The sequence below is a fragment of the Mytilus californianus genome, unplaced genomic scaffold (genome assembly GCF_021869535.1).
Source record: "Mytilus californianus isolate M0D057914Y unplaced genomic scaffold, xbMytCali1.0.p SCAF_7, whole genome shotgun sequence".
Classification (NCBI taxonomy): Eukaryota; Metazoa; Mollusca; class Bivalvia; order Mytilida; family Mytilidae; genus Mytilus; species Mytilus californianus.
The window spans coordinates 48,777,300-48,801,226 of record NW_026262723.1 but is presented as its reverse complement, the minus strand read 5'-3'; the positions used below and the strand labels follow the sequence as shown (position 1 = coordinate 48,801,226).

General features: G+C 33.3%; 1 protein-coding gene across 3 annotated transcripts in view; it reads right to left on the bottom strand.

Annotated features, from left to right (window-relative positions):
• Nucleotides 1-23,927, bottom strand: part of LOC127709696 (folliculin-interacting protein 1-like) — a 175,144-nt gene that overhangs the window by 143,301 nt on the left and 7,916 nt on the right. For 2 of the 3 annotated variants that reach the window (XM_052215331.1, XM_052215332.1), the window contains exons 2-3: nucleotides 10,119-10,236; nucleotides 1,801-1,899 (exon numbers count right to left, since the gene is read on the bottom strand). In XM_052215331.1, the coding sequence (XP_052071291.1) occupies nucleotides 1,801-1,899; nucleotides 10,119-10,236 (217 nt within the window). Of the gene's footprint in view, nucleotides 1-1,800; nucleotides 1,900-10,118; nucleotides 10,237-21,216; nucleotides 21,283-23,927 lie in introns of all 3 variants that reach the window. The other variant, XM_052215330.1, reaches the window with a different exon arrangement.

Here is a 23,927-nt window from a genome sequence, read left to right as displayed (position 1 = left end):
ATTCAAACCATATAACTATTATTTGCTTTTATATATAAATCAGAAATAACCAATTTAAAATGGAAAATTTTAAAGAAAAAAAAGGAAAAAAAATCCCCCCCAATTTTTTGAACCCCCTTATGATTCATCACCCCCAAACTCAATCCCAGCTTTCCCTTTGTGGTATGGTACCTTGCAGTACAATTTCAGAGAGATCCATACACTTGAACACAAGTTATTGTCTGGAAACTAGAAAAATGCTTGTTTTTTGGCCCCTTTTTGGCCCCAATTTCCTAAACGTTTGAGGCAATTACCCCCAAACTCAAACCCAGCTTTCCCTTTGTGATATGGAACCTTGCAGTACAATTTCATAAAGATCCATACACTAACACACAAGTTATTGTCCTAAAACTAGAAAAATGCTTGTTTTTATGCCCCTTTTTGGCCCCTTATTCCTAAAATTTAGAGGCAATTACCCCCAAAATCAATCTTAGCCTTTCCTTTAGTGGTATGGTACCTTGCAGTACAATTTCAGAGAGATCAATACACTTGAACACAAATTGTCTGAAAACTAGAAAAATGCTTATTTTTGGTCCCCTTTTGGCCCCTTATTCCTAAACGTTTTGAGCAAATTACCCAAACTTAATTCCAGCTTTCCCTTTGTGATATGGAACCTTGTAGTATAATTTCAGAAAGATCCATACACTTACACACAAGTTATTGTCATGAAACTAGAAAAATGCTTGTTTTTTGCCCCTTTTTGGCCCCTTATTCCTAAAATTTGGAGGCAATTACCCCCAAAATCAATCCCAGCATTCCTTTTGTGATATGGAACCTTATGGTACAATGTCAGAGAGATCCATACACTTACACAAAAGTTATGTCTGGAAGTTACAAAAATACTTATTTTTGGCCTCTTTTTGGCCCCTAATTCCTTAACTGTTGGTACCATAACCCCCAAAATCAATCCCCACCTTCCTTTTGTGGTATTGAACCTTATGGTAAAATTTCATAGAGATCCATTCACTTAAACTAAAGTTAGAGTGCGAAAACTAATGTGTCTTCGGACGACGCCCGACGACGACAATGCCAACGTCATACCAATATACGACCACAAAATTTTTTTGGCAGTCGTATAAAAACTATGTAGCTATTAAATGTGTTCAAAGTATTAAATTTTCAAAGAACTTATTGCGTTAAAAAAGGGATTTTTTACCACGAGGTGCCGCATCACGAAAGGATGTTCGGGTATGCTAATTTACGGAAAAAGTAATCTCACTTCGTACCCCGAAAATTTAACCACATATGTGAAAATGTCACAGCTTCGAAATGAGCTATCATACATATCCAAGTTTACGATATGGACTGAGCTACAGGAAAAAACCTTACCATTACCGCCTATGGAAAAACAATTAAAGATGTTGACCCAAGTATGGACACAACATTCAAGCTTGATACAGCACTGTTTTTTTTTAACATAATAATCATGTAAATTTTTTTATTGTGTGTTTTCTTTGATTTCGATCACTTAGATGTAATGCCATAATGTAGCAGTGCAAAAGCAATGAAGGTGATTGTGTATTTTTGAAAGAACTGGCTTCATTTTTATGGACAGTTTTCGTGCTGAAAAAAAGCAATAAAGAGATTGTGTATTTATTGAAAGGACTGGCTTCCTTTTAATTGACAGTATCGTGCTAGAGCAATGAAAGAGATTGTTCATTTTTGAAAGGACTGCTTCCTGTTGCAGGACAGTATCTTGACATGTTTTACATATCTAAGAACACATTTAGAGCATATATTTATAACACTTTTTTTAATTACCATGTACTTTGATGGTACATGTTTCTTGTTCATTGATAAATCTCCATCGGAACATATCAATCTGTTCTGTATACATCCTTTCTTCCTTAGATGACAACCCTGAAATTATAAACAATACCCACTGGTAGGGTAGACATGGTAAACAGTTGTTATAAAAATATAAGCTCAGAAGCCTAAGATGATTAATAAAATGCTTTGCTAAGCGCAGCCTGGTACTACCGCAGAGGTCGAACCCTGAACAGTTGGGGCAAGTTTGGACACAATATTCAAGCTTGATACTGTCTGAATTTTAGATTATGATCAAATTTTTGACATAATATAGTCTCTGACACAAAATAAATGTGGTCAATTTCCCACTCAAAGATCTTAAAAATTTGAAATGGGACATTTAATTTACCTAGAATGGTCTGATATCCAAAATCTAACAGCATGGTTAGATTCAGCATATAATAAATGGGAAATGTGTCCATGGGACACAGATGATGCCCCCGCTTCCATATCATATAAAGTTATAAAGTGACATTACTGAAGAACGGTATTAGTGACGCTACCCAAATTTGTACTTGATCTGAGTGTTGTGGTAATAAGTATTGTGTATAAGTTTCATATCATTTGGTTGAGGCAACCTTAAGTTACTGTTAGACATGGTACATGGTTTCTACAGTTAAAGATGGGCTTCAAAAATATTGTGATGCGATATATTCTACCAGTGGTGTTAACCAGATGTGGATTCTCAAAAATTCGAAAGATCTACTGCTTAATCTTCGATCACAATCTTTGCAATTTTGCAGCAACATAAAGACTTTTGATTTTTCTACGCTTTACACTACTATTCCCCATGCTCAGTTGAAAGATCGACTTCACCATCTCATTAAACAGAGCTTTTTCTATAAAAATGGGAATCGTAGATACAAATTTCTTGTTTTGGGTTACAATAATTCATATTTTGTGAAAAACCACACTGAATCTACCAGAAAGTATACTGAAGATGATATTATCAAAATGCTGGACTTTTTGATCGACAATATATTTGTTGAGTTTGGAGGATTTATATTTCAACAGACAGTCAGTATTCTAATGGGAACTAATTGGGCACCCCTACTGGCCGATTTGTTTTTGTACTCGTATGAAGCAGAATTCATTCAGAACCTTCTAAAAGACAAAAAGAAAAACGACCTTGCAAAATTCTTTAATTTTACTTTCCGATATATTGAATAACCCATATTTCAGCCAATACTTACATCTCATATATCCCAGTGAACTTGAAATTATGGATACCACTAATACTAGAAGGACTGCTTCATACCTTGATCTTTTCCTCAATATTGACACAGATGGACGACTTCAAACGAAAATCTATGATAAACGGGACGATTTCAACTTCCCAATTATCAATTTCCCATTTCTCAGCAGTAACATACCCTCTGCCCCTTTGTATGGTGTTTACATATGTTTACATGGTGTTTAGTGTGCTCCTTACGCAGAAACTGCTCCAACAAAGTTATGAGGAGGACAGATCAAAAATGACACTCCGTAAATTTTACGGACACCATCACGAATTGGTTGATCCATACGATGTGTCTTTGTCAAAACTAACTAAGGACATTTTTACCACATGTTAGATTGTGGTTTGTCATTACATCGTCTGATCTTTTAATCACCGAACGTGACTTATTCCCGATTGTGACTGTTTTGCTGAGTGTGAAACTGCTTTGCTATAAGACGTGTCACGGTACTTTTCTATCCCAAATTCATGTATTTAATTTTGATGTTATATTTGTTATTCTCGTCGGATTTTGTCAAATGTCTTAACGTCTTTTCTGTTATATTCGTGTGTTATGGTAAAGATAATTAATCACCCCCTTCATTTATTAGATATTAGTTTGGTTCAACGAAATTTATGATATACTTGAATTACAGTTTGATTCAGCAGAAACACCGACATAGCTAGATAATACAATTAATTATCTAATTACCACCACAATTTGATATTAATAGTATTGTAATTTTCATTGTTATTAATAAATGTAATGTCAGTATTACAGATCTAATCTTGAATCAATCCTAATTCTATCTTATTTTTGGGAAATATTTTTACAAATTCAAATGTGACGTCACTTTGTGTGTTTTTTTAGAATTTCAAATGTGACGTCACTTTGTGTGTTGAGGCTTTGTCTAACTCGGCTGTGTATTTTTATGTGTTGGATTAAGTTGTTTTATGTAATATATCAGTTTTTATTCTGTAGTTAGTCCCCACTTCGGTTTTATCATGTATATCTATTATTTAGTCATTTTATAAAATTTACTGTTTGCAAAAGTATATATTATTCTAAATAATAAGGATGTTCTTGTCCCAGGCAGAAAACCCTGGCCGTGTTAGGCGCAACTTTTTGGAAGTTTTGGTCCTCGGTGCTCTTCAGCTTTGTACTTGTTTTGGCTTTCAAACTTTTTTCATCTGAGCGTCACTGGTTAGTCTTGTGTGGACGAGACGCACGTCTGGTGTATTAAATTCTAAACCTAGTACCTTTTGTTAGCTATTATTCGTGTGTTTCTTTGTCCTATATGTTCTCCCATTTATTTGTATTCATGGTATTGTAGTCATGTCATGTAATGTTGTCATTTTAATGTTATATTTAAAATTGCCATAAAACGAGAGGTTTGGCATGCCACAAAACCAGGTTCAACCCACCATTTTTTTCTTAAAATGTTCTGTACCAAGTCAGGAAAATGGCCATTGTTATATTATAGTTCGTTTCTGTGTGTGTTACATTTTAATGTTGTGTTTTTGTTGTGTCGTTGTTCTCCTCTTATATTTGATGCGTTTCCCTCAGTTTTAGTTTGTAACCCGGATTTGTTTTTATCTCTATCAATTTATGAGTTTCGAACAGTGGTATACTACTGTTGCCTTTATTTAGAGAACAGAGATGAAAAATTCAGCAATTTTTCCATTTGTAAAGGGGCATAACTCTAGAACAGTAAAAGTGAAGCCACCAAAATTCAACCTTGATCTGTATTTTGTGGTAATAAGCATTGTGTATAAGTTTTATAACATTTGGTTGAGGTAAACTTAAGTTGTAGAACGGAAACGAAAAATTCAGCAATTTTTCCATTCGTAAATGGGCATAACTCTGGAACGGTGAAAGTGACACCACCAAAATTCTAACTTGATCTGTGTTTTGTGGTAATAAGCATTGTGTATAAGTTTTATAACATTTGGTTGAGGTAAACTTAAGTTGTAGAACGGAAACGAAAAATTCAGCAATTTTTCCATTCGTAAATGGGCATAACCATAGAACAGTTAAAATGACGCCACCAAAATTCATACTTGATCTGTGTTTTGTGGTAATAACCATTGCGTATAAGTTTCAGAATATTTGGTTGAGGCAAACTAAAGTTAGAGTACAGAAACCAACTTTGGGATGTACGGACAGACGTACAGACGGACAGACATACAGATGGACAATGGTAAAACTTAACATAACAGGGCGCAAAATAAAAAATCTAAATGCATAATAAGATTTAGCATATCATACAGCCGCAATCATTCAGTTTTTGATGAAATCAAACATAATTTAATTTGGACCCTTTTGACCTCAATGTAGACCAATTTAAAAATGGGGCCTAATATCCCAAAAAATAATACAAGGTTAGAACCCCAAAAAATTAAAGACTTTAAATTAATCCAATTGAAATTGGTTAAAAGATTTGTATTTATTTTCAATTGAAGATTTCTTGCTATTCCAAATTACTGTGCTATTGTGCAATACTGTGCAATTGAAGATTTCTTGCTATTGCGCAATACTGTGCAATTTAAGACTTCTTGCTATTGTGCAATACTGTGCAATTGAAGATTTCTTGCTATTAAGAAATACTGTGGCTGTGCTATTGCTCAATACTGGCCAATTGAAGATTTCTTGATATTGCACAATACTGTATAATTGAAGATTTCTTGCTATTGCGCAATACTGTGCAATTGAAGATTTCTTGCTGTTGCGCAATACTGTGCTATTGTGCAATACTGTACAATTGAAGATTTCTTGCTATTGCCAAATATTGTGCTATTGTGCAATACTTTGTTGTTGCGCATTACTATGCTATTGCGCAATACTGTGCAATTGAAGATTTCTTGCTATTGCGCAATACTGTGCAATTGGAGATTTCTTGCTATTGCGCAATACTGTGCAATTGAATATTTCTTGCTACTGCCCAATACAGTGCAATTGAAGATTTCTTACCATTATGCAATACTGTGCTACTGCTCAATACTGTACTATTGTGCAATACTGTGCTATTGCACAGTGCAATTGAAGATTTCTTACTATTGCGCAATACTGTGCTATTGAAGATTTCTTGCTATTGCGCAATACTGAGGAATTGGAGATTTCTTGCTATTTCGCAATACTGTGCAATCATTTGAAATTTCAAAAATTTTGAAGAAAAAAAATATAAACCCCCCAAATAAATTGGAAAAAAAAATCCCCCCAAACTTTTTGAACCCCCTCCCCCTTGGAGTTATTACCCCCAATTTAATCCCAGCCTTCTCTATGTGGTATCGAACCTTGTAGTACAATTTTAGAGAGATCCATACACTTAAACACAACTTACTGTCTGGAAACTAGAAAAATGCTTGTTTTTGGCCCCTAATTCCTGAACCGTTGATGCAATTACCCCCAAACTCAATCCCAGCTTTCCCTTTGTGATATGGAACATTGTGGTACAATTTCTGAGAGATCTATACACTAACACACAAGATATTGTCCGGAAACTACAAAAATGCTTGTTTTTGGCCCCTAATTCCTAAACTGTTGGTACCATAACCCCCAAAATCAATCCAAACCTTCTTTTTGTGGTATTTAACCTTCTGGTAAAATTCTTAGAGATCAATTCACTTAAAATAAAGCTATTGTCCGCAAACCAAATGTGTCTTCGGACGACGAAGAAGACGACGATGACGACTCAGAAGCCGACGACACCATAGCATAATACGACGCAAAAATTTTTTTGCAGTTGTATAAAAACTAATACCAGGGGCTGAGATTCAAATAAATGCTTTAAAAAGTTCAATTTCTTATCTTTCAGTGGAATGTATGCCTTTGCACAAAAAGATCCAAATGTATTTGCACCAACCGTAATCACCTGTTTTATGAAAATTTGTCTTTAATTTAAAAGTTTACAAATACCTTGAAGCTCCATACTATAATTTAAGTATAAATAAAATGCTTCGCTGGGCGCAGCTTGATACGACCGCAGAGGTCGAACCCTGAACAGTTGGGGCAAGTATGGACACAACATTCAAGCTTGATACAACTCTGAATTTGGATTGTGATTAAATATTTGACACAGCATAGGTTTCTGACACAGAAAGAATGTGGTCTAAGAACTTCAATTTTTTTAATTTACCTATTATGGTCCAATGTCCAAAATCAAAATACATGGTTAGATTCAGCATATCAAAGAACCCCATATATTCAATTTTTGTTGAAATCGAACAAAGTTTAATTTTGGACCCCAACTTGGACAAACTTGAAAACTGGTCCCATAATCAAACACATGTTTAGATTCAGCATATCAAAGTACCCCAAGAATTCAATTTTTGTTAAAATCAAACTAAGTTTAATTTTGGACCCTTTGGACCTTAATGTAGACCAATTTAAAAAACGGGACCCAAAATTAAAAATCTAAAAACACGGTTAGATTTGGCATATCGAAGAACCCCAATAATTGAATTTTTGATGAAATCAAACAAAGTTTAATTTTGGACCCTTTTGACCTCAATATGAACCAATTTGATAGCAGGCCCACAAATAAAAAATCTAAATACATGGTAAGATTCAGCATATCAAAGAACCCCATATATTCAATTTTTGTTGAAATCAAACAAAGTTTAATTTTGGACCCCAATTTGGACCAACTTGAAAACTGGGCCAAAAATCTAAAATCTGAATACATGTTTAGATTCAGCATATCAAAGAACCCTATATATTCAATTTTTGTTGAAATCAAACAAAGTTTAATTTTGGACCCCAACTTGGACCAACTTGAAAACTGGTCCCATTATCAAAAATCTAAACACATGTTTAGATTCAGCATATCAAAGAACCCCAAAAATTCAATTTTTGTTAAAATCAAACTAAGTTTAATTTTGGACCCTTTGGACCTTAATGTAGACCAATTGAAAAAACAGGACCCAAAATTAAAAATCTAAATACACGGTTAGATTTGGCATATCAAAGAACCCCAATAATTCAATTTTTGATGAAATCAAACAAAGTTTAATTTTGGACCCTTTTGACCTCAATATGAACCAATTTGATAGCGGGCCCACAAATAAAAAATCTAAATACATGGTAAGATTCAGCATATCAAAGAACCCCATATATTCAATTTTTGTTGAAATCAAACAAAGTTTAATTTTGGACCCCAATTTGGACCAACTTGAAAACTGGGCCAAAAATCTAAAATCTAAATACATGTTTAGATTCAGCATATCAAAGAACCCCATATATTCAATTTTTGTTGAAATCAAACAAAGTTTAATTTTGGACCCAACTTGGACCAACTTGAAAACTGGGCCCATAATCAAAAATCTAAACACATGTTTAGATTCAGCATATCAAAGAACCCCAAGAATTCAATTTTTGTTAAAATCAAATTAAGTTTAATTTTGGACCCTTTGGACCTTAATGTAGACCAATTTAAAAAACGGGACCCAAAATTAAAAATCTAAATACACAGTTAGATTCGGCATATCAAAGAACCCCAATAATTCAATTTTTGATGAAATCAAACAAAGTTAAATTTTGGACCCTTTGGACCTCAATGTGGACCAATTTAAAAACGGGGCCCAAAATCCAAAAACTTAATACACGGTTAGATTCAGCATATTAAAGAACCCCAAGAATTCAAGAATAAAACCCCATTGAAATTGATCAAGAAATAAGCAATTTATACGAAGTATCTTCTTTTGCACAATACTGTGCAATTGAATATTTCTTGCTATTGCGCAATACTGTACAATTGACAATTTCTTGCTATTGCGCAATATTGTGCTATTGGATATTTCTTGCTATTGCGCAATACTGTGCAATTGAAGATTTCTTGCTATTGCGCAATACTGTGCAATTGAAGATTTCTTGCTATTGTGCAATACTGTGCAATTGAAAATTTCTTGCTATTGCACAATACTTATTATATAATAATTTACACATCCTACCATATCATTATTATTTGCTTTTAAATATAAATCAGAAATAGCCAACTTAAAATGGAAAATTTTAAAAGAAAAAAAAAAGGAAAAAAAGAAGAAAAAAAAAAAAAAAATCCCCCCCCCAAAATTTTTTGAACCCCCTTATGATTCATCACCCCTAAACTCAATCCCAGCCTTCCCTTTGTGGTATGGTACCTTGTAGTACAATTTCAGAAAGATCCATACACTTACACACAAGTAATTGTCATGAAACTAGAAAAATGCTTGTTTTTGCTCCTTTTTTGGCCCCTAATTCCTTAAATTTTGAGGTAATTACCCCCAAAATCAATCCCAGCATTCCCTTTGTGATATGGAACCTTGTGGTACAATTTCAGAGAGATCCATACACTAACACACAAGTTATGTCTGGAAGTTACAAAAATGCTTATTTTTGGCCCCTTATTCCTTAACTGTTGGTACCATAACCCCCAAAATCAATCCCAACCTTCCTTTTGTGGTATTGAACCTTATGGTAAAATTTCATAGAGATCCATTCGCTTAAACTAAAGTTAGAGTGCGAAAACTAATGTGTCTTCGGACGACGACGACAACACCAACGTCATACCAATATTTGACCACAAAATTTGTTAGCGGTAGTATAAAAATTTGAAATCAAAATTCAAAACTGTCTTTATTTGCAGGGCCTTTATATACATGTAATAGTGAAATAAATTTCTTTGTATTGCTTCTCTTTGACAATGTTTGAGGAGATGTTTTAATTATAAAATATTGAAAAAATACTGTCAGCAGTTGCAAACACAAAATAATAACTAGTATCAAAATCTAGATCTGTCAATAGGACCAAGTTCCACAGAATTCCTTAAGTGATTTATGTTCAAATAAAGGATCTTCTCTCAAACCTGCTGGATTTCCAGGAAAATTTCAAAACGCTTAGCTCTGGCCTTCCAATCAATTTCCTTACAATCAATGCATTACATTGTATCTCCAAATTTGACAATTACTTACTATGACATTTTCTTATCTGTCATGACCTTTTACTATTCTGTAATAGCTACATGTACCACACAGTCCCAACAACTAATAGCAACCCTAGGGGACTATTAAAATTTACCTGCAATTCTTCCGTTTTCCTTACAGATGTAGAATCATATAAAATATTTCTATCTCGTTCATTATCGTGGTAAAGCACCAATCTTATTTTGGTACGTTCTAATTTTGGTGGTTTCCATCTAAAACAAAAGAGACTTTCATATCATTAATGATTTTCAAAAAAAACATCATTCATTAAAAAATAAAACTTTAATTGCTACCTTGTGTTCTTTTCTCTCAAATCAAACACTATTCCAAGCACAATAATTCTACATCCATTTTTCTTTTGAATTAAAGAACCTTAGTGAGTGCGCTCACATACCCCACGTCCCCACATTGTCACTGGAGAAATAAAATAACAGTAAGAAAAAAAAATTGAATCATAATTTCCTGTCGATATGCACATCTACATAGTATGTCCTTATTATCTAAAAATGTTTCATGAAATTCTGTTGTGTGGTTTGAGAGGAGTTGCGATGACAAACTGTTGCAGTAGTATAATGAAGCACATAAGTTCAAAGGGGCGTAACTCCTAGAAAAAAAATTGAATCATAATTTCCTGTCGATATGCACATCTGCATAGTATGTCCTTATTATCTAAAAATGTTTCATGAAATTCTGTTGTGTGGTTTCAGAGGAGTTGCGATGACAAACTGTTGCAGTAGTATAATGAAGCACATAAGTTCAAAGGGGCGTAACTCCTAGAAAAAAAATTGAATCATAATTTCCTGTCGATATGCACATCTGCATAGTATGTCCTTATTATCTAAAAAGGTTTCATGAAATTCTGTTGTCTGGTTTCAGGTTGCATTTCTGTAAATATTGACAATGCAATTTCTCATAGGAACTCCTTTTACGGCTCAAACTGTACCCCTTTTACTATGAAGTTTTGAAAAAAATCATATCCTAGAATGGAAAGTTCATATGCACTACAATTTTTTTCAAAGGTAAAAATATAGGGCTGTGCCGCATAATTTCAAAGTTTATATGCCCCCAACTTCTAAGAGTTTAAACTAACACTAAATTTCTGAACTATCAATACCTTGACTGCAGGATTACCACAGATTTCTATATAGACAATATGCATATGTATATTTACTGGTAACATTCCCAAGTTATGTCTCTATCAGATGAAACCTAGAGATCATAACTGGCATGACTGGGAACCAGTATGTAAACAAAATTAATTATCTATGAATATTCTATATCTCCCCAAAAGGGAGACGTGGTTTGAGAAACAGCTGTATTTACAAAGTGCAACCTTCAGAGGAGTTGCAATGACAAACTGTTGCAGTAGTATATTGAAGCAAATAAGTTCAAAGGGGCATAACTCCTAGAAAAATAAAATGCTCCGCTGGGCGCAGCTTGATACGACCGCAGAGGTCGAACCCTGAACAGTTGGGGCAAGTATGGACACAACATTCAAGCTTGATACAGCACTGAATTTGGATTGTGATTAAATATTTGACACAGCATATATAGGTTTCTGACACAGAATGAACTTAAAACATTTTAATTTACCTATTCAAACCATATCATTATTATTTGCTTTTATATATAAATCAGAAATAACCAATTTAAAATGGAAAATTTTAAAGAAAAAAAAAGGAAAAAAAAATCCCTCCCCCAAATTTTTTGAACCCCCTTATGATTACTCACCCCCAAACTCAATCCCAACCTTCCCTTTGTGGTATGGTATCTTGCAGTACAATTTCAGAGAGATCCATACACTTGAACACAAGTTATTGTCTGGAAACTAGAAAAATGCCTGTTTTAGGCCCCTTTTTGGCCCCAAATTCCTAAACGTTTAATGGCAATTACCCCCAAACTCAAACCCAGATTTGCCTTTGTGATATGGAACCTTGTAGTACAATTTCATAAAGATCCATACACTTACACACAAGTCATTGTCCTGAAACTAGAAAAATGCTTGTTTTTTGCCCCTAATTCCTTTAATTTTGAGGCAATTACCCCAAAAATCAATCCCAGCCTTCCCTTTGTGGTATGGTACCGTGCAGTACAATTTCAGAGAGATCCATACACTTGAACATAAGTTATTGTCTGGAAACTAGAAAAATGCTTATTTTTGGCCCCTTATTCCTAAACGTTTTGGGCAATTACTCCCAAACTCAATTCCAGCTTTCCCTTTGTGATATGGAACCTTATAGTACAATTTCAGAAACATCCATACACTTACACACAAGTTATTGTTATGAAACTAAAAAAGTGCTTGTTTTTTGCCCCTTTTGTTGCCCCTAATTCCTAAAATTTAGAGGCAATTACCCCCAAAATCAATCCCAGCATTCCCTTTGTGATATGGAACCTTGTGGTACAATGTCAGAGAGATCCATACACTAACACACAAGTTATGTCTGGAAGTTACAAAAATGCTTATTTTTGGCCCCTTTTTCCTTAACTGTTGGTACCATAACCCCTAAAATCAATCCCAACCTTCCTTTTGTGGTATTGAACCTTATGGTAAAATTTCATAGAGATCCATTTGCTTAAACTAAAGTTAGAGTTCGAAAACTACGACTACGATGACGATGCCAACTATAACGATGCCAACGTCATACCAATATCAACCATAAAATGATATCGTAATTTCCTGTCGATATGCACATCTACATAGTATGTCCTTATTATCTGGTAAGGTTTCATGAAATTCTGTTGTGTGGTTTGAGAGGAGTTGCAAAACAAGAACAGGACTGACGGACGGACGGATGGGTCAAAAACATTATACACTCGGCAACTCGTTGCGTGGGGTATAATAAAAATATAAATATGTTTATTCTCATTATGAATATTCAAATGTGCAATTTTTATTATATTGTTATTGCTGTGAATGTCTCAGGTATTGGCCTTGTACATTTTTTAATTTTGAAGGAGAAAGTATAAGGCAAATTTTTTTTTTCGGTCCTTTGAATTCAAAATCAATAAAATGCTTCGCTGGGCGCAGCTTGATACAACTGCAGAGATCGAACCCTGAACAGGTGGGGCAAGTATGGACACAACATTCAAGCTTAATACAGCTCTGAATTTGGATTGTAATTAAATATTTGACACAGCATAGGTTTCTGACACAGAAAGAATGTGGTCTAAGAACTTGAATTTTTTTAATTTACCTATTATGGTCCAATGTCCAAAATCAAAATACATGGTTAGATTCAGCATATCAAAGAACCCCATATATTCAATTTTTGTTGAAATCAAACAAAGTTTAATTTTGGACCCCAACTTGGACAAACTTGAAAACTGGGCCCATAATCAAGCATATCAAAGAACCCCAAGAATTCAATTTTTGTTAAAATCAAACTAAGTTTAATTTTGGACCTTTTGGACCTTAATGTAGACCAATTTAAAAAACGGGACCCAAAATTAAAAATCTAAATACACGGTTAGATTTGGAATATCAAAGAACCCCAATAATTCAATTTTTGATGAAATCAAACAAAGTGTAATTTTGGACCCTTTTGACCTCAATATAAACCAATTTGATAGCGGGGCCCACAAATAAAAAATCTAAATACATGGTTAGATTCAGCATATCAAAGAACCCCATATATTCAATTTTTGTTGAAATCAAAAAAAGTTTAATTTTGGACCCCAACTTTGACCAACTTGAAAACTGGGCCCATGATCAAAAATCTAAACACGTTTAGATTCAGCATATCAAAGAACCCCAAGAATTCAATTTTTGTTAAAATCAAACTCAGTTTAATTTTGGACCCTTTGGACCTTAATGTAGACCAATTTAAAAAACGGGACCCAAAATTAAAAATCTAATAACAAAGTTAGATTTGGCATATCAAAGAACCCCAATAATTCAATTTTTGATGAAATCAAACAAAGTTTAATTTTGGACCCTTTTGACCTCAATATGAACCAATTTGATAGCGGGGCCCACAAATAAAAAATCTAAATACATGGTTAGATTCAGTATATCTAAGAACCCCATATATTCAATTTTTGTTGAAATCCAACAAAGTTTAATTTTGGACCCCAATTTGGACCAACTTGAAAACTGGGCCAAAAATCTAAAATCTAAATACATGTTTAGATTCAGCATATCAAAGAACCCCATATATTCAATTTTTGTTGAAATCCAACAAAGTTTAATTTTGGACCCCAATTTGGACCAACTTGAAAACTGGGCCCATAATCAAAAATCTAAATACATGTTTAGATTCAGCATATCAAAGAACCCTAAAAATTCAATTTTTGTTAAAATCAAACTAAGTTTAATTTTGGACCCTTTGGACCTTAATGTAGACCAATTTGAAAACGGAACCAAAAATTAAGAATCTAAATACACAGTTAGATTCGGAATATCAAAGAACCCCAATAATTCAATTTTTGATGAAATCAAACAAAGTTAAATTTTGGACCCTTTGGACCTCAATGTGGACCAATTTAAAAACGGGGCCCAAAATCCAAAAACTTAATACACGGTTAGATTCAGCATATTAAAGAACCCCAAGAATTCAAGAATAAAACCCCATTGAAATTGATCAAGAAATAAGCAATTTATACGAAGTATCTTCTTTTGCACAATACTGTGCAATTGAATATTTCTTGCTATTGTGCAATACTGTACAATTGACAATTTCTTGCTATTGCGCAATATTGTGCTATTGGATATTTCTTGCTATTGCGCAATACTGTGCAATTGAAGATTTCTTGCTATTGCGCAATACTGTGCAATTGAAGATTTCTTGCTATTGTGCAATACTGTGCAATTGAAAATTTCTTGCTATTGCACAATACTTATTATATAATAATTTACACATCCTGTTTGGTGTGTATCTCCTACCATATCATTATTATTTGCTTTTAGATATTAATCAGAAATAACCAACTTAAAATGGAAAATTTTAAAAGAAAAAAAAAAAGGAAAAAAAGAAAAAAAAAAATCCCCCCCCCAAATTTTTTGAACCCCCTAATAATTCATCACCCGCAAACTCAATCCCAGCCTTCCCTTTGTGGTATGGTACCTTGCAGTACAATTTCAGAGAGATCCATACACTTGAACACAAGTTATTGTCTGGCAAACTAGAAAAATGCTTATTTTTGGCCCCTTTTTGGCCCCCAATTCCTAAACGTTTCGGGCAATTACCCCAAACTCAATTCCAGCTTTCCCTTTGTGATATGGAACCTTGTAGTACAATTTCAGAAATATCCAAACACTTACACACAAGTTATTGTCATGAAACTAGAAAAATGCTTGTTTTTTGCCCCTTTTTTGGCCCCTAATTCCTAAAATTTTGAGGCAATTACCCCCAAAATCAATTACAGCCTTCCCTTTGTGATATGGAACCTTGTGGTACAATGTCAGAGAGATCCATACACTTACACACAAGTTATTGTCTGGAAGTTACAAAAATGCTTATTTTTGGCCCCTTTTTGGCCCCTAATTCCTTAACTGTTGGTACCATAACCCCCAAAATCAATCCCAACCTTCCTTTCGTGGTATTGAACCTTATGGTAAAATTTCATGGAGATCCATTCACTTAAACTAAAGTTAGAGTTCGAAAACCAATGTGTCTTCGGACGACGCCGGACGACGACACCGACGACGACGACGACGACGACGCCAACGTCATACCAATATACGACCAAAAAATTTTTAATTTTTGCGGTCGTATAAAAACTAAATACATGGTTTGATTCAGCATATTAAAGAACCCCAAGAATTCAAGAATAAAACCCCATTGAAATTGGTCAAGAAATAAGCAATTTATACGAAGTATCTTCTTTTGCACAATACTGTGCAATTAAATATTTCTTGCTATTGCGTAATACTGTACAATTGACAATTTCTTGCTATTGCGCAATATTGTGCTATTGGATATTTCTTGCTATTGCGCAATACTGTGCAATTGAAGATTTCTTGCTATTGCCCAATACTGTGCAATTGAAGATTTCTTGCTATTGTGCAATACTGTGCAATTGAAAATTTCTTGCTATTGCACAATACTTGATATATAATAATTTACACATCCTGTTTGGTGTGTATCTCCTACCATGTCATTATAATTTGCTTTTAAATATAAATCAGAAATAACCAACTTAAAATGGAAAATTTTAAAAGAAAAAAAAAAGGAAAAAAAGAAAAAAAGGAACCCCCCCCCCATCACCCCCAAACTCAATCCCAGCCTTCCCTTTGTGGTATGGTACCTTGAAGTACAATTTCAGAGAGATTCATACACTTGAACACAAGTTATTGTCTGGAAACTAGAAAAATGTGTTTTTTGGCCCCTTTTTGGCCCCAAATTCCTAAACGTTTAGGGCAATTACCCCCAAACTCAAACCCAGCTTTCCCTTTCTGATATGGAGCCTTGTAGTACAATTTCAGAAAGATCCATACACTTACACACAAGTTATTGTCCTGAAACTAGAAAAATGCTTGTTTTTTGCCCCTTTTTGACCCCTAATTCCTAAAATATTGAGGCAATTACCCCCATCATCAATCCCAGCCTTCCCTTAGTGGTATGGTACCTTGCAGTACAATTTCAGAGAGATCCATACACTTGTACACAAGTTATTGTCTGGAAACTAGAAAAATGCTTATTTTTGGCCCCTTTTTGGCCCCCAATTCCTAAAAGTTTCGGCAATTACCCCCAAACTCAATTCCAGCTTTTCCTTTGTGATATGGAACCTTGTAGTACAATTTCAGAAAGATCCATACACTTACACACAAGTTATTGTCATGAAACTAGAAAAATGCTTGTTTTTTGCCCCTTTTTTGGCCCCTAATTCCTAAAATTTTGAGGCAATTACCCCCAAAATCAATCCCAGCATTCCTTTTGTGATATAGAACCTCGTGGTACAATGTCAGAGAGATCCATACACTAACACACAAGTTATGCCTGGAAGTTACAAAAATGCTTATTTTTGGCCCCTTTTTGGCCCCTAATTCCTTTACTGTTGGTACCATAACCCCCAAAATCAATCCCAACCTTCCTTTTGTGGTATTGAACCTTGTGGTAAAATTTCATAGAGATCCATTCACTTAAACTAAAGTTAGAGTGCGAAAACCAATGTGTCTTCGGACGACGCCGGACGACGACTACGACGACGACATCATACACTACAAACCAGTAAAAGTCTGAAATGGCCTATATCTGTACTCGACTGTACTGATTTTTACTCGACCAGTCTGAATTGGTCTGAAATTTACTTGATAATACTCGACTGTAGTCTGAACCGTACTTAACAGTCTGAACTTGTACTCGACCCTTACTCGACCAGTACTTAACCATTTTATACGTGTCTGAACCATGCTCGACCTAGTCTGAACCATGCTTGACCTAGTCTGAACCATACTCGACCTAGTCTGAACCATACTCGACCTAGTCTGAACCATACTCGACCAAGTCTTAACCAACCTAGACCTATTTTTTGTATCTATCTATTGTATTTCATCAATTTAGGAGCTGTTTTTAACAACAACTATTTCCCCTGGCTAGAAATTTGAACAACAATTTGAAATTAAAAATGTATTCAATATAGCATTGAAACCAAAATTTCACAATAAACATAATATAACTTCATCACCATATTCATCAACACTTATATACATACATATATTTCACCTTTAAAATAAAAATAAAACAAGCTGATCAAATAATCTCAAAACTGAATTGTGACTTATATTTTCAATGTTATTCAAATTTTTTTGAATGTTTCAGATATATTTTATGGTTACTGGACAATTTTCACCATTAACTTAAGCCTCGTATATAATGGTGTCAGTTGAGTTTAGTTAATAATGCAGTGAACATTTTTTTTTATTAAAATATATATAAAATAGCATATAAAGCAACTTAATAAATTTAAAAAATGACACCTTTGTTTTGTTAAACCAAGAATTTAATATAATCCTGATAATAGAACTTCCATAGTAATCCTGTGATAAACTTTTAAAAAAGGAAATGTGTTCCAAAGTTACAGTAAAAATTTATTTCAATTACATTTAAATAATTTTTGTCAAAATTAAAGACATGGCATACAAGAAGCACTTTAATAAGGTTTAATTACCTCAGTACATGTGTGTTTTACAGGTAAAAAGAAAGCCCTATTTTTCTTAAACTCGTGTATTACTTATCTAATGAATTCAAAAGGCCTTGCGATTTAAGTTTCACAAGATGTTGCAATTTTGAATGAATGTTATTTAGAATTTAATACTCTCTGACCAGGTGTGATTTTTTTCATGAGTTTGCCCCAAGCAGGAGGTATTACTTTATACTTCACCACTAATCAGAAGAACAATTTTATTAATTTCTTTAATTTTTATCCCTTTTTGATATATTGTATATAATATATCCCAAATTATAATAAAAGATATATTTCTAAAATAAGGTTAAACAATTTCAGTGATTTTGTTGGCTGTTGTTACCTCATTAAAAAGATAATTATATAACTATTGTACATTTTTTGTATGTAACCATGAAACCTATATATGTAGTTTTTATCTAGAAAAAAAACACATGCAAAACAAGAAGCACCTTAATAAGGTTAATTACCCTCAGTATATGTGTGATTTTTAGGTAAAAGAAAATCTTTTTTTAACAAAACTCTAAAACTTTAAAAATTTAATATAATTAAATTATTATATAAGATAATTTGATTTAACTATCTCTATTCGATAAATCTGAGAATCATGTAAGAATGTAAAAATCTGTTTTTATAATATATCTTTATTTTATTGTGGCTGTTGTCATGTCAGTTAAAAAGAAATTTATTTTAACAATTAAAATTTAGAAAAAGTAGAGGTTATTTGGTCAAATATGGTTCAGACTGGTCGAGTATTGTTCAGACCTTTGGTCGAGTATGGTTTAGACTGAAAAAAATAGGTCGAGTACAGGTCGAGAATGAGTTAAGACTGTTTCAGACTGGTCGAGTAATAGTTCAGACTATTTTCAATGGCAAAGATAAGGGTAAAGTACAAATCAGTACAGTCGAGTATGGTTAAGACTAGGGTCAAGTAAAGTCGAGTAAATTTCAGACCAATTCAGACTGGTCGAGTAAAAATCAGTATAGGACGAGTACAGACATAGGCCATTTCAGACTTTTACTGGTTTGTAGTGATACCAATATACGACCGCAAAATTTTTTTTGCGGTCGTATAAAAATTGTATCAGAAAAAAAAATTGAATCATAATTTCCTGTCAATATGCACATCAACATAGTATGTCCTTATTATCTACACAGTTTCATGAAATTCTGTTGTGTGGTTTGAGAGGAGTTGCGATGACAAAAGGTTGCAGTAGTATATTGGGCAAATAAGTTCAAAGGGGCGTAACTCCTGGGAAAAAAATTGAATCGTATTTCCTGTCGATATGCACATCTACGTAGTATGTCCTTTTCATCTGAAAAGGTTTCATGAAATTCTGTTGTGTGGTTTGAGAGGAGTTGGGATGACAAAAGGTTGCAGTAGTATATTGGGCAAATAAGTTCAAAGGGGCGTAACTCCTGGAAAAAAAATTGAATCATAATTTCCTGTCAATGTGCACATCTACATAGTATGTCCTTATTATCTGAAAAGGTTTCATGAAATTCTGTTGTGTTGTTTGAGAGGAGTTGCGATGACAAAAGGTTGCAGTAGTATATTGGGCAAATAAGTTCAAAGGGGTGTAACTCCTGGAAAAAAAATTGAATCGTAATTTCCTGTCGATATGCACATCTACGTAGTATGTCCGTATTATCTGAAAAGGTTTCATGAAATTCTGTTGTGTGGTTTGAGAGGAGTTGCGATGACAAAAGGTTGCAGTAGTAGTATATTGGGCAAATAAGTTCAAAGGGGCGTACATTGTAACTCCTGGAAAAAAAATTGAATCGTAATTTCCTGTCGATATGCACATCTACGTAGTATGTCCGTATTATCTGAAAAGGTTTCATGAAATTCTGTTGTGTGGTTTGAGAGGAGTTGCGATGACAAACTGTTGCAGTAGTACATTAAAGTAAATAATTTCAAAGGGGTGTAACTCTTAGAAAAATAATTGAATCGTAATTTCCTGTCGATATGCACATCTACGTAGTATGTCCTTATTATCTAAAAAGGTTTCGTGAAATTCTGTTGTGTGGTTTGAGAGGAGTTGCGATGACAAGAAACAGGACTGACAAACGGACAGACGGACGGACAGACAGGTCAAAAACATTATACCCTCCGCAACTCGTTGCATGGGGTATAATAATTATATATAATGGCTATAAACATATTTGTAATTTTACATACATGTATAAATGACTCATCTTTTAACATGTCTTCAAATGGTACTATAAAGATCCTATGAATTTGGAATAGTATTGTAAGTATGACCCTTACTTCCAATGGTTAAACACTTCATACATTGTACATGTAGTAACCAGCCGAAGTAAAAACATAATCAGACATGTTTCTGTAACTTGAACTGGAGTAATTTGTAAACATAAAAACTTAATTCAAGTATAAAGTGGTGCTGTAAGATAGTTTTCACTGGGAAATATGACAAAGCATCAGCAAATATTCCCTTGCTCTTAGCTTGGGTAAGGTGGAAGAAGTGTACTGCATACATTGTATATCATACTTTCATAAATTTGTCATCAAGAGAACTATAAGGCAGAAAAGTGTGTGTGTGAACTAAGATCATGAAGTCTTGAACTGTGTATGCTTTAGGAAATTGCATGGAACATATGATAACATCACCTTTAAAAATACCAGTCATAGTTCAGATTTATGATCATATTCTTACTTCTTTTCATAAAAAGATTGAACAAGCTTCTATTATATAGATATAAGAAGATGTGGTATGAGTGCCAATGAGACAACTCTCCAACTGTCTGGTTGACAGATGACTTTATGTCTGATGATTATTAACATTATAGAAATTTGTCTGATCTTTACAGTATATTAGACCAATTTCTTTTTTTTTCATGACACTTATAATTTTATTACTGGTACGAAACAAAAAGTGTTGTAAGAAAATGAACTTTGAATGGTATTTTTAGATCAGGTATATGCAGATATTAACTTTCTTTTTTACCAATTCCTAATATAAAATGTTATTGAGATGTGAAGGTTTCTGGTGTTGACAAATGGGGAAGATTCACAGGAAGTGAGCAATATATAAATCCCTTACACAGGTTTCTTAATTTCTGTGTCATTTATACCATTTTCAACCCACTGTTTACAGGTAGTTCGAATTCTGAAAAGCAAACATACTGGAACATAAAAATGTTTATTTCAATATAAAGTCATTGATTTCTTTGAGATAGCTTTTTTGCAGTTTTAAAAATTTTCCCAAATTTAAAGTTAAATGTATATATAAATATATATGTATATATATATATACAATGTATATATACATCAGTTAACAAGTGTTTGAATATTTAAGAGAAATCCTTGAAATACATGTAAATATAATGCCTAACAAAGAGTTGTACACATGGTGACGATGCAATTTTCCATATAATTAATATTTCCAAGGGACACAACTCTTTTAAAAGTATGATATGCACTAATTTTCGAAATCGTCCTAGACATTGCTGATATAAACCTCTTATATAAGTTTGATAAATATCTGACATGAATTGTTCATGAAAAGCCCTTACAAGCCTGAATAAATAGACATCCTGTAGTTACCCATGTTGCACAGGGGACAATTATAAAATAAGATTAATTTATTGTACAGTTTATGAAATTGTAACTGAACATGATTAAATGAATATTTATCAATTATGAATATATTTCTTGCCACCATGGAACCAGTCATTAACAAAAGACTATAACAGCTTGTTTTCTTGACAGTAATTTTTTCAAATGTAATAAAAATAAATGTGGATTAGTGTCCACATGTGTCCACAGATGATGCCTCCGCTTGCATATCATATAGTTATAAAAGGACATAACTGAAGAATGGTAAAAGTGAGGCTACCCAAATTTGAACTTGATCTGAGTTTTGTGGAAATGAGCATTGTGTGTAAGTCTCATAACATTTGGTTGAGGCTAACCTTAGTAGAGAACAGAAACGAAAAATTCAGCAATTTTTCTATTTGTAAACACGCATAACTCTTGAACGGTTGTGTATAAGTTTTATAACATTTGGTTGAGACAAACTAAAGTTAGAGAACGGAAATGAAAAATTCAGCAATTTTTATGTTTGTAAAGGGACATAACTCAAGAATGGTAAAAGTGACACTACCAAATTTCGTACTTAATCTGTATTATGTAGTAATAAGCATTGTGTATAAGTTTCATAACATTTGGTTGAGGCAAACTAAAGTTAGAGAACGGAAACAATATTTGTACTTAACTTAGTTTTGTGGTAATGAGTATTGTGTATAGGTTTCATAATCAGTCAGGGGTACTACTTGTACAAGAAATTTTTATTTACTTGAAGAAGTAAATATTAATATACTTATATAAGTAAATTTGTAGGATACTTATACAAGTGTATTTTATTTACTTGTATCTATAGGTAAAAAAAAATTGGGCTTAGTTATGTCCCTTAGACATTCATATTTTTTTACTTATACAAGGAAAAAAGTCATCCTATCTTCTTTTCTTGAATTCTTAGGACTTCTTTGCTCTAATAGAATTTTTGATTGTCTGTCATTTGCAGATGTCTTTACTTATCATTTAAGTGTAATTTCATGGACAATGAAAATCTCATTTGTCTGTTATCTTCAGAACACTGCTCATTTACAAGCCCCCAAGGGGCAATTTTTGAAGGCCTTGCGCAAATACTTAAGATCTTTGCGCAATCAGTTTCTTTGCTGAATTAATGAGATGAAACATTGAACTTTAATAAAAAAATTATGAGCTAACCTGAGAAAAATTGTTAAAGGCATGTTATTACATCTCAAAAATTTTTGTGGGATTGTAAAAAAAATTTACTTATACAAGTAAATTTCTGAGAAAATTAAGGGGAGATTATTCAAACATTATAATTAACTTATTATAAGTTATATAAGTTTATTTTATTTACTTCTTCAAGTAAATAAAGATTACTTGTACAAGTAGTACCCATGACTGCTAATGTTTGGTTGGGGCAAACTTAAGTTACAGAATGGAAACTAAAAATTTAGCAATTTTTCGATTCAAAAAGGGGCATAACTCAATAATGGTTAAAGTGACACTACCCAAATTCAACTTGATCTGTGTTTTATCAGTGGAAGGCAAAATTAAACATTGTATTGTATAAAGCATTGATTGCAGTTGATTTAACTATAATCATGGACAAAGGAAGATAACTCCAATTTTAATAAAATGCTCCGCTGGGGCACAGCTTGATACGACCGCAGAGGTCGAACCCTGAACAGTTGGGGCAAGTATGGACACAACATTCAAGCTTGATACAGCACTGAATTTGGATTGTAATTAAACATTTGACACAGCATAGGTTTCTGACACAGAATGAATGTGGTCTAAGAACTTAAAAATTTTTAATTTATCTTTTCAAACCATATCATTATTATTTGCTTTTATATATAAATCAGAAATAACCAATTTAAAATGGAAAATTTTAAAGAAAATAAAATACTCCGCAGGGCGCAGCTTGATACGACCGCAGAGGTAGAACCCTGAACAGTTGGGGCAAGTATGGACACAACATTCAAGCTTGATACAGCTTTGCATTTGGATTGTGATTAAATATTTGACACAGCATAGGTTTCTGACACAGAATGAATGTGGTCTAAGAACTTAAAAATTTTAAATTGGACATTCACCTATTATGGTCCAATATCCAAAATCTAAATACATGGTTAGATTCAGCATATCAAAGAACCCCAAGAATTCAATTTTTGATGAAATCAAACAAAGTTTAATTTTGGACCCTTTTGACCTCAA